The 18,174-nt window shown below is 40.0% G+C and overlaps 1 protein-coding gene across 1 annotated transcript in view; it reads right to left on the bottom strand.

Moving 5' to 3' along the window:
* LOC5564669 (pancreatic lipase-related protein 2) overlaps positions 1-1,338 on the bottom strand; it is a 29,513-nt gene extending 28,175 nt beyond the window's left edge. Inside the window, exon 1 of the mRNA XM_021839181.1 lies at positions 740-1,338. Within this exon, the coding sequence (XP_021694873.1) occupies positions 740-845 (106 nt within the window). The 5' untranslated portion in view covers positions 846-1,338. The remainder of the gene's footprint in view (positions 1-739) is intronic.
* Positions 1,339-18,174: the final 16,836 nt, after the last annotated feature.

Genomic DNA, 18,174 nt, shown 5'->3' with positions numbered 1-18,174 from the left:
TAATCGATTCATTATCCAAGAATCCTTGGAGAGTCCTTGGAGAGCTTAAGAATTTCTTGGAACGAATATTGAATTGAACAATTGAAAAATCACTGGAAGCAGTTCTAAAAGAATTTGTAGAGAAATCTCTTGAAAAGTTTCAGACGAAATGCTTTCAGTCCCTGAAAGTAGTCCTGATGATTCCTGATGGAACCTCTGGAGAAATCACTATGATAATTTCTGATGCTTTTCCTCGAAGAATCTGAGTCGAAATTCTTGAAGAATCGGTTGAATAGGTGTGTAATAGTCCCCAAAGGATTCTCTGGAGCTAGTTCTTCTTTTTCTTCGTCTTGGCGTTACGTCCTCACTGGGACAGACACTGCTTCTAAGCTGAGTGTTCTTATGAGCACTTCCACAGTTATCAAGAGAGCTTTCTTTGCCAAAGTTGCCATTTTCGCATTCGTTTATCGTGTGACAAGTACGATTATACTCTGTGCCCAGGGAAGTCAAGGAAATTTCCATTACGAAAAGATCCTGGACCGACCGGGAATCAAACCCAGATATCTTCAACATGGCTAGTTGAGCTAGTTGAATACAGAATAACGAAAAAAGAGACTTTAGGGAACATTTTGGTTGAAATAGAGACATTAGAGACCTTCCATTGAAACATTTCGAGGCTTGCATTACAAAAGACATATAAGAGACTTGTATTACAATAAAAACCAAGTCCTGCTACCTAATCTATTTTTTTTCCACTCACCTGCTCGATACTCCTCGTTGATGGCCGGATATCGCGTAACCAAGCTGTTTTCAGAATATTGCGACAACAGCATAAGCGTGGGTAACAGCAATCCCGTTCCGTTCATTTTTTCCGCGAGTCTTCTGCATCCACTAATCCAACACTTTCAAAAACACTATTCTTCTTCTCGCAAAACTGCGACCACATGCACTGACGACCTCACGTCCACTCTCAGTAGATCAAGTTCAGGTTGCTCTTCGATGCGCGATTAGAACGCGATCTAGCCCTTATCGCCACCGTCAATCTTAGAACTTGCAATCCACCCGACAAGTACCCAGTTAATCAACGCGCGAACGTCACAATAAAATGCCCAGATTTCGGTCAAGAGTTCACCGACGATGCACGCAGAATTTCTTCACAGAATCGCTCCGAACGGCTGCTGCTGCTGATAAGGAATGTCCAAGTGATACGGGAAGCAAGTTACTTCCTCGTTCTGAGGAAAAATTGATTCTTCTCTGGAAATGATGTGAACTTTTAAACAGGTCGCTGCTATGTGTAATTCGAGGATGCCGGGGAAATGTGTTAGCGCGTTCAACTTCGGGCGGTGACTGATCGCGATCGTTGCACATGTGCCACTATTTAACAGAGCGACGATCTACGCGGAAAGTCCTCGTGAGTAGCGCAGAGACACTTCCGAAGAGAGCGCGAAGTGCGCGTGGTCATGGCAACGATGGCGTCTTCGCGATAATTGCGCTCATCGGTTCTCTCTCCCTAATTGGATGCTCTTTTGTTCGCAATATTCTCTCACCTCATAAATCAAAAATAGAAGAGCGAATTCACCACAATCAGAGCAGCGAACGGGAAACCAGGAATAGTTGTAAGAACTTAGTTAGGATTACGGATTTAGATTCTGACACGTGTTATCTGTGACTGAAATGGGCCAAGATACGGTGCTAAAAATAATGACGATCTATGTCCTCGGTAATCGTTAATCGAAACCTAAATAACGGGGCGTAAAAACATGTTGTTACTCTGGTATGTCAATATTATTCACTAAAGTGTTCAAGTTACGGTGAACTAATGTCGGTTATAAGCTACCGGGAACTAAATCAATTGAAATTGTTTTTTTTTAGAGTCAGAAGAAAATCCTTCGTGGCGAATAAACAGAGAATGCATCCGTTAATAAAGGCACAAGTCTTCCAAATAGCGGGAGCCGGCTTTTCGTTATCTGGTTCGCTAATGGTACGCAAATGGTGTGGTTTTACGCTTCACAGCCCAAACTTCAACCTTTCATTAGGGTTGGTTCTGTACAACATCTGGCTGCAGCTCCCTCTTAATGAAACCAACTTTTTTCATGTCTTGGATGCTTCCGTAGTGTCTGCTTTATAATAGCCCAGTATGTTTCAATGAGCCTTAGTTCTAGTGTAAAGGGAGGGAGGGGGTTCCATGTCCATGGTACGGTAAGAAGATCGTAGGGCCCTCATGTTGCTTCAACAGAGGAAGCAGGCACTTCTGTAGACACTCCTTGAAGTAAACCTCCCCGTTCACAATCCCGGTTGTCACGAACGATGCACTCCGTTTGTAACATGTGCAGATTGCTTGCCAAACCTTGTATTTCTTGGCATACTTTGAAAGTTCCTGCTTCCTCACTTTCTACGGAACAAACTTATGCTGATTAGTGAAGAAAAGTAGTTCGCATTCTTCCGCTCGTTTAATCTTGGTCAGGAAAAATGTAAATCCTTCCGGATATTCCTGAGCCAATTTTAAATGCAGAAAATAACACTTCGTCGTCAGCTAGTCCAGTTTCGCATAGTGGGATTTAATCGATGCCGTGATGTACTCTTTCTCTGCTGTCCTCGCAATACGTTGTGGAATATGGGGGCTAGAGTGATGCAAATTTTGAAATGTTTGCTCCCCTATGCTTAAACGATTTTAATTATGGTAAATAGCATCCTCCCAAAGTTTGAAATGATTCGCAAGAAATTTGACTGTGCACACGCCATTTGAAGTTTATATGGAGATTACTATGGAAAACGCCAATCTTTTGTGTTCAGCCCTCTATCTTTTCGTGATCATACTTTATGGAAAAGTGAACACCCTCATCTCATGTGAAAACTTCTCAGCTACAACTTTGCCGAAGACCACTTTTTGATTGGACCTCAGGATAAATTGTTATTCATCATCATAAAGTTGGTTTGCATGTAGCATGCTTCACCAACTGTTCGTCAGGCTACATTGGAGCTCCTGGCGGGAAGAATAGATCAAAGTAATCCAGGCTACTATGTTCTACAGCAAAAAAGCAGTGTTGCTCTGAAAGTAATTGAATGATCATCCCAGCATGATTTAGACTTTGTTATCAAAAATAGCAAATTATCCTTACATCCCATCGAATTGTGGTCTTCGGCAAAGTTGTAGCTGGGAAGTTTTCACATGAGATGAGAGTGTTCACTTTTCCGTAGATTATTATGACGAGCAGTTAGAGGACTAAACACAAAAGGTTTGCCTTTTCCATAGTAATCTCCATATAAACTTCAAATAGCGTGTGCACAACCAAATTTCTTCCGAATCACTTCAAATTTTGGGAGGATCATTTTCATCATAATTGACATCGTTTAAGCATAGGGGAGCAAAAACTTCAAAATTTGCATCAGTCTAATGGGGGCCCATCTTAATCCTATGGCTAACGAGTGTTAAGCCTGGTATCCACATCGTAAGTAGAGCGGTCAAGTACAATTTGTTGCTAATTACCAAAGTAATTTTAACAGCTGATCTAGAATGAGCGAAGTGTCACTTTTACTTGCGGAATAATTGAGCGGCACATTTACGTACGGAATAGTGACAGCTCCATTTGATTTGTACGGCAGGCGTTACCAATGTTACGAAATCAGCTCTACTTGTCAACTGGATACAGCAGTAATTTGGACAGCTGAAGTATTTCTTGGCCATTACTTGTCCTATCCTTTTGCACAGTACATACGAAGTGGATACTACCCATTAACCGAGCGGCAGACTGCGGAAAAGCTATCTTGCGTAGAGCGGTACGTTTGCAATCATTTTTCTGACTGTGTGAGTGAAAAGAAGAAATAATGTCAGATACCAAGTTTGCCATAACCAAACTCAACAGCACTGTTGAATACTCGATATTCGGAATGGTATAATAGTACCGAACAAACACTGTTTTCGATTTTTTACAATATCCAGCTGCTTTATTTATTTATAATCTTTCTTCAGTCACCAACCGAACATAACTGTCTCCTAAACTCAATGACTACTCTGATCGATCCAATCCAGCCCACTGCTAAGTAGCCATGTTTTTGAAGTGAGCATTAAATTCAAGAGTAATTACTCACTTTGGCCAAATCGTATCAATGATAATTTTACATTTTGTTGAACTTTTTTCGAGGCTCAGTGTAAAAATTGTTTTCGTTCAGAATCAAATATATTGAGCGTTTGCAACTGTGTGTTTATTTAAAACAGCATACAGTAGTATTAAACACATTTCCCTCATGAAATTAGTTTCGCCATTCTAGATTGTTTGTCCCGAAACGACTATTTGTTTACTAACATTGAACTGTCATGGGGAACCATTTCCAAGTAGGAACCAGAGATGGTGGCTCGTTTTTTTCCCATGGGGTAGTATTGTGGTGCCAGAAGCCTGATCCAATCTCTATGCAAGGTGTAGGGCCCTACAATCCCCCTAGCTTTTATTATGTTAATGTACTTTATAATTTAGAAACGTCCAAAAGATTTTCGTTCGTAAAGTTGTCACTGTTATAATTCATTTTTTCCTAAAAATCTCACTACCATATTTCAAATGTAATATCTACCCTTAATGCTACAACTAGATAACTCGAAATTTGAATTTTTTGACTTCAATTTGTCAAAAAAATTTTCTTAACCCTTCAGTCGTCGCGCGGTTTGCCACCGTCAGAACCACCGCGCTGCTGTTGTGAACAAAAAGCGAGGTTTTTCAGCAGTGTTGTACAAAATACAACAGCGCGACGACTGAAGTGTTAATTAGATCTGCAAAATATCCACAGGTATTGAGCGTGTGATTCAAAATATATAAGTTAATGATTATTTTTCAATCATAATTGCTGCGATTAACCATCACCTTGTTAAACGGTCATACTTTCAAAGTTGCACATCTCAAAATTTTGATTTTCGAGTTATCTAGTTGTAGCATTAAGGGGACGAACTCTCCTTAAGTACCGAATTATCGTTTCCAATATATCTAGTTTATTGTTGAGTTATTCCTATTTACTTGTTACAACTCACATTATCAAAGCTCACGCTCGCTATCACGTTTTCTTTCTTTGTTCTTTGCGTTGTTTTATTATCATCGCCATAATCTTATGCTGCTGTTGGCCAAGAATATCCAATTATTCCGAAAAGTATGTTGTATTTTCTTCCTTCTAATGAATGGCTTCAAAGTTTGAGCTGAAAATAGAATCCTTATTAAATGATGTTCTATTATTGAGTATTTACAATTATTTGTCCAATAGCAAACTTATTTCATATATTTGTTTCCGTTGTTCGTTGGCCGATTCCGCAGTTATTAACTGAGAGCTTTCTTTGCTAGGTTTATTATTATTAGAAAATTATAAGCGGCATCTTACCTGATTAGCCTGAAAATAAAGTCAGCAACGGAAATGTGAAAATTTGTGACAACCATTTCAAGGCCTACCTGATTGAGGAATACTGAGTTGTTACCTGAGACGAGACTCGCGAAGATGGTCTTCTTTTCCTGTGATTGCTGAGTTTTTTCTTATTCCACTTTGTGTTTATACCTAGTACAGGACGTGACAGCTCAACTAAGCCTGCCCCGTTGTTTTTCAGTTGATAGCCTTGACGATACAAAAGCCAGTGTTACCAGTGTCCCTTTTAAACAAATCTTGTGAACAAATGCAAATAACGAGACCAATAATTCGATCGTTTCTTGCACGCTTCATTCATTTAGTGCAATGGAGGATGCTATATTTAAAAAAAAATAGGTGAAAATCCAAATCCAGCGATATTTTTAAAGAGAATTGACACAATTTTCATTGTATTGGTCTCCGTTAGATATTATTAATTTATTTTAGAATTGTAAAAGAACATGCTTTGAACTTAACATTGAATATAAATAGATTTGAAACAAAAAGACTTCATGAAAAATTTCCAAACTTTTGATAAAAACTTTAATTTATAAACTAGCAACACGGCCGGGCTAGCAACAAAGTGCCCTGTTGCAATTCAACTCAACGATGTGAAAGTAGGCCTTTGCCAAAACGACCAATGAGAAGTGGTCTTTTTTGACAGGCAATTGGTTTCGTTTTTGTACTTTGACCTGTCACGTCTTGTCTTAGGTTTATACCAATTATGCGCATGCTGTTCAAATCCTCACATGAACCTCTCAGCAAAATATGATTGAGTTTGCATCACATCGAATCATAAATAGCCGTATGAGTGAAATTTCATGCCAGCAAACGTAGCAGACATTAGAAATAATTAATCTTCTGCTTAGATTTATCAGCAACTTTGGAAAAAACTGCTCCACCGACTGAGGTATTTAATAACAGTTTACTTTGAACACAATACTTTTCACTTTTTCAGCCATAAAAACGGTGGGCTGCATATGACGTTTCGTGAGAGGGGAATCTGGGCTGCATATGACGTTGATATTTTTCCTCTTCGCGAGTCTCTCTCAGGTTGTTACTACGCATTGATGCTCATTTTTTGAAACTTGTTTATGCTAAAATAGTCAATCCAGCGGTAATGACATTTTTCGTAATCGCAAAAAATGTTGTATGCAACTCGTTGCAAAACTCGATTTTTTCAGCACCCTTCTCACCCGACCTGACCCAGTGATCCACCAGAATAACTTCGGACACATGAATATTTCCGCGTTCCTCTGTCCACTTCTAGAAACTAGATATGTGTGCCAGTATACTGAATTCATTAAGAATTCGCTAAGCGGTGAGGGTTTTAGAATTTTTGCTTTCACTCAGGCCTATACGGGTTAATCATATTCAAGAAAACCTGTGACAGTAGAACAGCAATTGCAGCATACCAGAATAGAAACATGCTCAAAATAAAAGAAAAAAAATAATATAAAATCAACCTTGTAAAAAAAAGCTTTTATTTAATTTTATCATGTTTGTTTTTAGCAGTTCGTAAGCGAAAGTAAGTAAGCGAAAGTATTATTTTATGCATTGATTTTCAATGACTCCATTAGTTGCTAGTAAGGGGATTCACAATGAAAAAAAATGAATCTAGCTTATCTGAATACCGTTATTTTAGCAAGATATTCTGCTAATCAACCTCAAGATAAAGTGTGACTTTTACCATTCTCGTTTTCTTTTCGAACATTTAGTGCATCAACGAAATCACTCGCCCAATGCTAATTTTCCATTCATAGATTTATTGACGTTACCCTCTCCCAAGTAACAATTTTAGTTTTATGAATTACTTCCAGTGTGTTATAAATAAACGCCCATAAAACCATGGTCAAGGTATTTTTGCCGTCATCGCATCCCCCAAAACCCCTTGTAGACTAGAATGTGACTAGTTGGCCCACTCTAAAAGAGGCTATGAAGTATATATTTATGTCACACAAATAAAGCAAAACTATTCTGAGGCCGCCTGTTTTAGATGAATGCCACTTCATCTTGAAAATGATTTTATCATAACTTCGATCTTGCCGGATTTATTCCAAAGTAAACAAGACAAAATAAGATTGAAAACACGTCTGTGATAATTTATTTCGTAGTGCTTATTATTTGACGTGATTTTTTTGGATATAGTGCTCCAATCTTTAGTGCCGAGTGAGATTTATTGTGAAATGTGATGAGAAAGAAGCAAAATTTTGCGTGCCCTTTCTGAAAGTGGTATATTTCTAGTAATTCAGTATTTGCTTATAAAAACCGCCAGGTGATGAATAAACATGTTCAGCCGTTCTTGGTTTGTTTGGGCAGTAAATGTGCTTTTGATCATATTTAGTCAGTTTAACCATCACACCATAACATTTTATGTGCGGATTAATGAAGTGAATTTGAGTTGGAAATAGGCGGTACCATAATTGATAGACAAATGCTGTTTTGTCATCATAAATACACAAATAAGGGCACACTGTTATGATTCGGCATTTGTGGTTGTAAACTTGCTTTAATAAAGGCTGATTGAAGATGATTCAGCTTTTTTTCGCTTTTTATGGTAACCAAGCAGCATTCAACCAAGTTTGACAGGTTGGCCGTGCTGTTACGAAAATTATACCCAAAAACAATGAAAACGGGTATTAATTTCGTATTTTCTCATTAGGAATAAACGTTGTGTAGTAATTTAAATGGTGTGATGAATATTAAATTTTCAATGCTTATGATGTTATCGCAACTTAGGAGCCCAAAAAAAGATTTAAGATGTGTAAATAAGGTAATTTGTCAGAAGACAAGTGGAAGTCAATAAGTTTAAAAGCAGGTTTTATGACGACAAGGTGAATTATATGAGACTTTTATCAAAGCCGTAACAAGTAAGAGTCATTCAGCCGCGATAAGGAATTTCAATAAGGTATTTGTGACTTACTTTTGCCTTTAAAAGGTTCTGAAAACATCCAAGAGCGGAGATGAACCAGCCAAGGGCTGAGAATCTCTCTAATAAAGATAAATAATAATAATAATACATCCAAGAGTCGAATTACAAAATTTAATCTTTTGGCAACGTTAAATGTTGCCTTAAACTATTCCAGCATTCACGTAACTGTCATAAAACATCAATAAATCCACACGAAAGCCAAATTGCTGTTGAATTGTTACTTGGGTGTGTCATTCACGTTTGCCATCCGTATAACGTTTTCATCACTACATCTTGCGCTAAGAGAGAAGATGCGTAATACGACGACAACATGTTAGAGAGAGGAATAAAATTTTGAATTTAGGAAATCACAAGTATGCAATGTGGCGTCACAGCAGACGTATACCACGACCATGGTAACTTTTTTTCCATAGATGTCAATGGACTACGTCGTATGAATTGAATTGTCAACAAAATCCGCTTTTCAAAGCAATATTTTGCTAATATGATTGAAATAATACCTTAGCTTAGCTTAGCTTAGCTTAGACTGACTACACATATCAATGGTTGCTATTCCGTGATTGACCGAAGTCAGTGAAAATGCACAAAGAATCAACTAGAAGATCGGCTGGGATTGGCCATAATCTTCTTCAGTGTGCATATTTCAGTGCCTCTATTTATACATGGTCAATAACGGCGCCGGCCACGTCCTTGCAGTCAGGTGGGATTGGGGGAAGGAATGTTAGTGTGTAACCTTTGCTATTTGGAGACCGTGTTTGCCTCTGCATCTCCACAAAGGTTACTGGGAGGGATGTTTGTTAATGGGGAGGATCGTTGGGTCACAGGATTCACTTTGATAAGCGATTAGACCATGATAAATAATTATTGGTGAGATATAAACATGCTTATATGTAAATATAACATTCTCATTTGATATGAACAATATCTATGTAGAGAAAAATTATGCCGACACTTGACGTGACGAACCTTTCAAAGTTTGTTGAATAAAGTGAACCTTTCGCAAGTCTACACTCGTAGTGTCGAACCATTCAAAGTTTTTTTTTAATTACAAAAATAAAGGTAAAAGGAAGAAGGTGTTTTGAAAAAAAAAATAGACATAAATAATTTATGAATCAGAGTTTATGTCGACACTCACAGTGACGAACTTTTCAAAGTTTGTTGAAAAATTATATTTACGTCTCACCGTTGCAACGATTAAAGGTGCAGTCATACATATTTTATACATTAGAAATAGTAGCATGAAACGAGCTCACCAATTGATCCGTCATCCTTGAGCAACAACAATCCTCTTTCAGCTACACTCGTTTGCTCGGCTATATAAAAGCACTCAGAGAAAATAGGCGCGCGACCCGTGAGGGAAAACAACTGTCGACTGCTCGGGTTTTCTTGACGCACTGCCCAGGAGCAAGGGTCACCGTCGAAAGATCAAAATGAAACAAATCGAACGCGGCACTTTTTCACTTTACTCGACCGATGCGCGACATATTTGATCCTGCCCTCATCGCCGGCTCCCGCAGGAGCAAGCGTCAAGGTCGAAGGATCAAACACAACTAAGAGATCGTGGTTTTTTTTCACTTTCACTCGACCGACGCGCGACATGTTTGATCCTGCCCTCATCGCCGGCCCCCGCAGGAGCAAGCGTCAAGGTCGAAGGATCAAACACAACTAAACGATCGCGGTTTTTTTTCACTTTCACTTTACCGACGCGCGACATGTTTGATCCTGCCCTAATCGCCAGCTCCCGCAGGAGCAAGCGTCAAAGTCGAAGGATCAAACACAACTCCTAATATGATTGAAATAATACCATGCAAAAACTGCAGCAAAACAACCAAACACCCAGCACGCTTCAACACATTGCTCTTCGCCTCAACTCCGAGTGCATCACGTGGCGTAGCACCATAATTCTGTTTATACTTATGGCACTCTTAATTCAAAAGTAACTAGAAAACTATGTTCTTACCATTATCCTCGTCGCCATTTGTAGAATACTCGATATTCGGAATGGTATAATAGTACCGAACAAACACTGTTTTCGATTATTTACAATATCCAGCTGCTATATTTATTTATAATCTTTCTTCAGTCACCAACCGAACAAAACTGCCTCCTAAACTCAATGACTACTCTGATCGATCCAATCTCTATGCAAGGTGTAGGACCCTACAGGCACCAATTGGCAGACATGGAAGGTGCGAATTGAAATGTTGCTTCAACGCGAGGATTTGTGGTGCATAATGGAGGAAGACGTCCCGGAGAACGAAGACGACGAGTGGGTCAAGGCCGACCGGCAACAATAATTTTGTCGATTGCTGACAATCAGTTGCTCATTGTGAAAAACAGTGTTTCTGTGCATGATGTGTTTGAGGCTCTGAAATCGTACCATCAGAAGTCAACGCGATCGGTACGGGTTTCGCTACTCGAAGAGCATATGCGAGAACTCGAAAAAGCCGGTTCAAAAACGGAAAAAGTGATGCGTTCGGTGGAAAAGTGGAAAGAAAGTCGCGTGTGCCATTTTTGTAAAAAGCCAGGTCACCTACGCCGTGACTGCCGAAAATATAAGGCTTCAGTGAAGGAAGAAGGCAGTTCTAGAAGCGAAAAAGATAACCCGAAGGCTAAAGCAGTGCACAGTGAAAGCCGGAATGTGGCGTTTACCGGTGGTGACGAAATGAAATCGGAGAAGGTAGTGGCGTGCTTCGCGGAGTGGACGATCGTGGAAAGCCGGTTCGTATCGAAATGAGTGATATGAAGTACGTGCCTGGTCTGACGACTGGGTTGATTTCGGTGGCGAAGTTAGCCGAGAAGAATCTCGAAGTGAATTTCAACAATGAAGGTTGCCGAATCATGGATGCAGGAGGAGCTGTCGTGGCGACTGGCTGTCGTTACGGTGGCCTGTACTACTTGCGGACGATCGAGGAATCACACAAAGTGTCGACGGGTGAGCACAACGTAAACTGCCAGCATCAGTGGCACCGGCGGTTGGGCCACAGAGATTGGGCCGCCGCTGAACGAGTCGTGAAGGAGGGCCTTGTTACAGGCATTAAGGTAAGCGACTGTGGTTTACATCTTGTGTGTGAGTGTTGTGTGGAAGGAAAGTCGGCGAGACAACCGTTTCCTCCGGTTACCGAGTGGATCGGGTCCTCGGCCATGCGGGCCAATGAAAACAACAACAACCGTTATTAATGCATCTCATCGACGACTACAGCCGCTTCACGGTTACGTATCTGCTGAAGCAGAAATCAGAGGCGACGGAGATCATCAAGGAGTACGTGCGATGGACGGAGACTCTTTTTGGGAGGAAGGTTCGTGTGATCCGCTCCGACGGGGGCGGCGAGTTCAACAACCACGAGTTGAAGGCTTTCTACCGTGCTAAAGGGATCGAGCCGCAGTTCTCCGCGCCGTACTCGCCTCAGCAGAATGGCAAAGAAGCGAAAGAACCGTTCGATACCAGAGATGGCTATCTGCGTGCTTATAGATGCCAGTATGGAAAAGCGGTACTGGGGAGAGGCTGTGCTCACTGCAACGTACCTGCAGAATCGTATACCGTCAATATCGCTCCAGCAAACTCCGTACGAGCTCTGGTGGGGGCGTAAACCGGATTTGGCACATCGCCGTGTATTTGGTGCCGAAGTCTACGTCCATGTTTCGGACAAGAAGCGCAGTAAACTGGACAGCAAATCTCGCAAGCTGAAGTTTGTGGAGTATTCGATGGAGCACAAAGCTTATCGGTTCGTCGACTGCGAAACAGACGAGATTACTGTCAGTCGTGATGTTCACTTTCTAGAGTTGGTAAGTGGAAAATCGACACGCTCAACGACACGCTGTCACGCCTAAGATTCAAGCAATCAAGCGCCGATCCGTGTGTGTACGTAAAGGAGAGTGGGAAAACCAGCATCTTCCTACAGGTGTACAGGTGGCGTCGTCCGACGAGGAGGAATCGGAGAAGGTGATCCGGTGTCTCAGTGAAGATTTTGAATTGACGTATTTGGGAGATGTCCGCCACTTTCTTGGCATAGAAGTGCGACGAGACCAGCAAGGCTACAAGATTCGTCCAAAGAACTATATTGAAAAGCTGCTGAAGACCCGTGGAATGAGCGACGCAAAGCCAGCAAAGTCCCCTATTGATCCGGGGTATTTGAAGAGTGAAGACCATAGTGAACCGTTGAGAGATTCAGAGAAGTTCAGAAGTGTTGTGGGGAGTTTGTTGTACTTGTCCGTAGTGGCCAGGCCGGACATCGCTAACAGTGCGGTCATACTCGGGCGAAAGTTCGCTGTTCCCACCGAGTCAGATTGGACAACCGCAAAACGTGCCCTGTGATACCTACAGAAGACGAAGAGCTGCAGTCTACGTTTGGGCGGAGCGTTTGAAGAAACATAGTCGGGCTTTTCGGCAGTCTGCAGAGTCGAAGATCAACATCTGGATTCGCATTCCGTTTCGATGGAGCCACAATATCCTGGGCCAGCCGTGGACAGACAAGCGTCACACTGTCGTCCGTGGAGGCGGAATACGTGGCGCTCAGTGAGGCTGCGGCAACTGCTCGCTGATTTCGGAGAACGTCAAACAGAACCAACTACTATCAAGGAGGACAATCAAGGCTGCCTAGCCTTTGTTCGAACCTTAAGATCCAGCCGCAGGTCCAAGCACATTGATACTCGGGAGAAATTCGTCCAGGAACTTGTGAGATATAGAATCCACTGCGTTGAAGTATGGCAATAGGATTGATCACAGCAATCGGTTTCCTGAGTGAAAAGCAACTGTCACCTGCAGACTTGCATTCATTCTACCTCACTTGTGAACTAGCACTTGCCTGGGTAAGTTGTGCGTGTATCGCGTGGAGGGTGATTCCTTTTCTATCAATAATCGAAACTCCACATTGGCGATCCTACCAGTTTTTCTGCTAATTTGCGGAAAGATACCTGGTATTTATTTCCATATTTATGTAATGGAAGGAATCACCCTTCCGCGCTGCAAAAGTGAAAAAAAAAATATGTTAAAAATTAGTAGTACAGCATCATGTGTGCGGAGTTTAATTTTCACGTGTGAAAAAAAAATATCAAAAGCAAAAATAAATGGTTCCGGCACAAGCGAAAAACTGGGGGTTGACAGTGAAGTATGAAGTGAGTGAAAAAGCAGCTGCTATGTTTGCCGTGGGGGAAGACGAGCCTCGGCAATGCCCGCTGTCAACACGTTTTAGCGTGTTGTTTGCCGTGGGGGAAGACGAGCCTCGGCAATGTCCGCTGCCAAAAAAGCTTGAGCGTGTTGTTTGCCGTGGGGGAAGACGAGCTCCGGCAATGTCCGCTGTCAAAACGTTTAAGCGTGTTGTTTGCCGTAGGGGAAGACAAGCCTCGGCAATGTCCGCTGCCAAAAAAGCTTGAGCGTGTTGTTTGCCGTGGAAAAAGATATTATAGTACAAGATAGAGATTGTCGCTAGTGTTCCCATTGTTTGCCTTGCCGAAACATCCTTGCAGCTGGTGGGTACATAACTGTCAAGTTCAAAAGCGAATGCGTTAAGGCCAAACATTTTGTTGCTCTACAGCAATTAATATGAAACTCTGCTAACGCTCCTGTACACGACACAAATCACAATCGTTATTGAAAATATGCATTGAAAATTAGTTTTAATTATTTGATAATCAGTTTACTTATAGAAAGAAAACAAATAAACTCTTTATATTGCTATCTTTGTGACGATTTGTGTTTTTGAAAACGGCGCGCAGCAGTGGCAGTGTAAACGTTTGGACTCTACACATATTGACCTTAAAGGCGGCAGCGGAGCTGTCCCGTGTTTTGCTACTTTTTTTCAGACACGCTTAAGGCGATTATAAAACAAAGCCAAACTTTAATTTTTCAAGTGCACAAGACGAGAGAATTTGACAATAGTTCGCGTTGAAAACCAATCAAATTGCTTGCTTGCTGGTGGTGACCAATGAGATAGATTTTCAACACGGAGCGCTGTTTGGTTCTCAAGTCTTGTGCTCTTGAAAATTTCAGGTGTGGCTTCGTTCTATAATCACCTTAATAAGATGCACGCAGCGCATGTGTTCGAACTTCACAGAATGAGGCAACCAATGCAAAACTGGCTGAATGAGTGAATATTGTGTATGAGTCGCATTCATTCTGTGAGTTGCCAATGTCCAACGAGCTGTGTGCGGATCGATGGAAACGGAAGTCATCAGTCATCTCCCGCTGGACAGCATTTGATGATGATGATGATGATGATGATGATGGTCCCACCACATACCCCTACAAAGGTTTGAGCGAGACGATATATCTTTAAGATAATTAATTATGATCAATGTTAACCAGATTTGCAAACAATAAACGGTCTGATTATTTCAACAGATATTAACAACATTACAAGTTCCCATACTATACAGCAAAAAAAAATGGTAAAAATCTGTTGGTCTCAACCACACTTTTCATAAGTTTTAATAGTGATCAAGAAAGTTCAACAAAATCCAAAACATTGCCAGAATTGATAACCCCGCCGATGATGTCAAAACTATCGGAAACATTTGCATTTTCAAGAAATTTCCGACATTCAACCAGAAAACTTACTACTAATGCATGGCATCCACCAACAGCATAAATTCTCAATTCAAAAGATAAGTAATCAAACAGTCGTTTATACCTGTGTACCGCGCGCGGGACTCAAACCTCCGTAGACTACACATAAAAAGGAATAAACTATAACTACGTCAATATATAAAAAAATCCATCATCATCATCGAGGCGAACATCGTAGTTTATTAGTGCCTCAATAATTATTAAACATATTTTACAATATAGTCAATACAAAATATCCGTTAGTCAAAACTTCGTCAAGATACAATATTAGTCAAGTACAAAAAAGTTAACATGTAGCTGTTCAGAAGGCAGCTTTGACGTGTGAAATACATAGTCTATTAAACTGTGATAGAGTTGCAGCACGTTTGATGTGTATAGGCATCGAATTGAAAACATTTATTCCTTTAAAAAACAAAGAGTTTTGTGAAGCACCGTACAAAAACTGTGGTGTTCTTAATCCAGTCGCGTTTCTAGTATTATATCTATGAATGTCACTTCCTCTTTCAATTCGATCACACAAATATCGAGGCAACAAACCGTTAATTACTTTAAAATTGAACACCATCGTCAAGAATACAATTCTTTGCTTCACCGATAACCACTGAAGAGCATCTAATAAGAAAGACGAGGAAGTGAATCTGTTGCATCTCAAAATCAAACGCATTATTTTATTTTGCAAACGCTGCATTCTCGATATTTGTGTTTCATTTGCTAAAAACAAAATGGAAGCGCAAAACTCCAGATGTGGAGAGATGATTGATTTGTACAAATGTATTTTACTAGCAATCGTTAAATCGTTTTTTAATCGGCAGAGTATTCCATACTTCTTGGCTATTTTCTTGATAACATTGTCGATGTGAGCGTCGAACTTTAATCTGTCATCAATAATCACGCCAAGATATTTAATTTCGCGCACGCGATCAATTGTCTCATCATCAATTTGTATTGAGACGTCTATATTTGTTCGATTCAGCGATATCAACATAAATTTAGTTTTACTTATATTCAATTTCAACTGTTTGTACTTCAACCATCTACTCAGAGAACGTAAATCTGCATTCATATGTGCAACGGCATCCTCAAGATTTTTAGCCGCAATGAATATCACGGTATCATCTGCAAAAAAAAATTATGTCACAAAAACGTAAAACTCGTCGCATGTCATTTATATACATAATGAATAAAACGGGCCCTAATACACTCCCCTGTGGTACGCCAAGGCTGTTCACCACGGGGCTCGGAACAAAATCATTGAAAGCAGTCCGTTGGGTTCTATCAGTTAAATAGCTCTCAAACCATCTTTATGCAGAACCCGAAAATCCAAAGCGCTTGATTGTTCTTAACAACAAGGGCCGAGAAATCGTTTCAAAAGCGCGTTTGAGATCCAAAAAAACAGCAACAATCGTATCTTTACGCTCTACGTTTTCTTTCCACTTTGCCAACACCAGGTTCAATGCGGTTTCACAAGAATGACCTTCCCGATATCCCGATTGCTCTGGTATTAGCAAATTATTACTATTTAAATATGCTAACAGCTGGCCTTTTACAACAAGTTCTAAAATTTTCTCTAATGTGTGCAACATGTTGATGGGACGGCTTTAATCGGCTTTAATCGTCCCAGCAACTTTTTGAATAGGAATCACAAGTGATTCCTTCCAAACTTGTGGCACGTGCCCAGTTTGTAACGATTCATTAATCAGGTCCAGCAGATTGTGGCCGATGACATCAAAGCAATCTTGTATTACTCTTGCATTAACGTTATCTACGCCAGCCGTTTTTCCCATAGAAAAGCAAATATTTCGTAGGTCTTCCAACGTTATTGGGTGAAAACATTCAAATGTGCAATTATTGTTAATCGGCTGTTTTATTTCGTCAGGTTCATCTACTAACTCAATGGATTGGTTAATCGATGAAACACTGTTCACAAAATACTCATTAAATTTACATGCTATTACTCGTTCTGATTCTTCTAATGTGCCATTGAAAGTTATGGACCGCGGTTTACAATTACTAGGTTTTAACAAGGATTTCAAAATTTTCCATAACTCTTTGCTGTTGTTTTGAAGCTGATCAATTTTCCTCTGAATATACTCGCAACGAGTTTGTTTAACCATTTGCGAGTATTTATTACGCGCGACCTTGTACCTATTCCAATTTGTATTATTATTATTTCTACGCCATTTTTTGTACAGTTTGTCCCTATTGCGTTTACAACGCAACAAATCCAAATTGTACCAGCTGTTCGAATTTTTCAACGAAACAAATTTATGTTCGACTAATTTATTGGTACAGGTTTTTAAAACATCAGTTAGAACAGCTGACTTTTGATCTAACGAACCGTCGTTTGTATGAAAATCAACATTTCTTTCGACAAGACTTGAAACGGCATGTTTTGAATACTTTTTCCAACACTTTAATTTTACAAAGTCACTTTTATTTCTACTATTGTCATCAATATTAATAACTAATGTTTCATGGTCTGTTACTTTTAAATCAGAATTTTTAATAACACTAACAGAATCCAAATTAGTATAAACGTGATCAATCAAAGTTTGACTATGTCTGGAAATACGTGTATAAACATTTACCTTTTGTTTTAAATTAAAAAAGTCAGCTAATCGTTTCAAATGATTCGAATTCGAATTGTCACACCAATTAATATTAAAGTCACCAGCAAGAACATTTAATTTACTACAATCTACAAACATCTCAAGCCAGTTTTCCAAAATTTCAATAAAACGCTGGTCACTTAAACTGGGAGAGTGATACAATACACCGTAATTACCCATCTTCATGCCACGATCAACTGCGATGCCCAAGAACCAATTACCTTCACAAACTTCGTTCAATTGAAGCCTGTACTGAACTGATTCTTTGACATAAATAGCAACTCCGCCAGTGTGTCTCGAATGTGATAAACATGCAGCCACATTATAACCCGGAATACTGTATTGATCAAATGCATCTATGTCAACAATATGCGTTTCTGATAAAAATACTAGATATGGACGTTTTTCTTCTACAATCTGACGTAATTCAACGTAGTTTGTAGATAAACCGGCTATATTTAAATACAAGATATCGAACTGATTCACATTACTACTGGAACTTGGTTGCTATTCATTGAAATGTAGGCTGCTCTTTTTTCTTTGATACAAATTCTTAAAGACTTCACATTCATAACTGAATGCTCCGTGGTTGACGTCCAAGTTCATTTTACGTTCTTTATTCATTTTTATACAATTGACACATTTCAAAACAGTTGACGTACATTCGGATGTCTTGTGACTTCCACTGCACCTACAGCATGCATCGCAATTTT

The sequence above is a fragment of the Aedes aegypti genome, chromosome 1, assembly GCF_002204515.2.
Source record: "Aedes aegypti strain LVP_AGWG chromosome 1, AaegL5.0 Primary Assembly, whole genome shotgun sequence".
Classification (NCBI taxonomy): Eukaryota; Metazoa; Arthropoda; class Insecta; order Diptera; family Culicidae; genus Aedes; species Aedes aegypti.
Note: the sequence above shows the minus strand (reverse complement) of the source record. Positions and strands in the feature narration are given on the sequence as shown.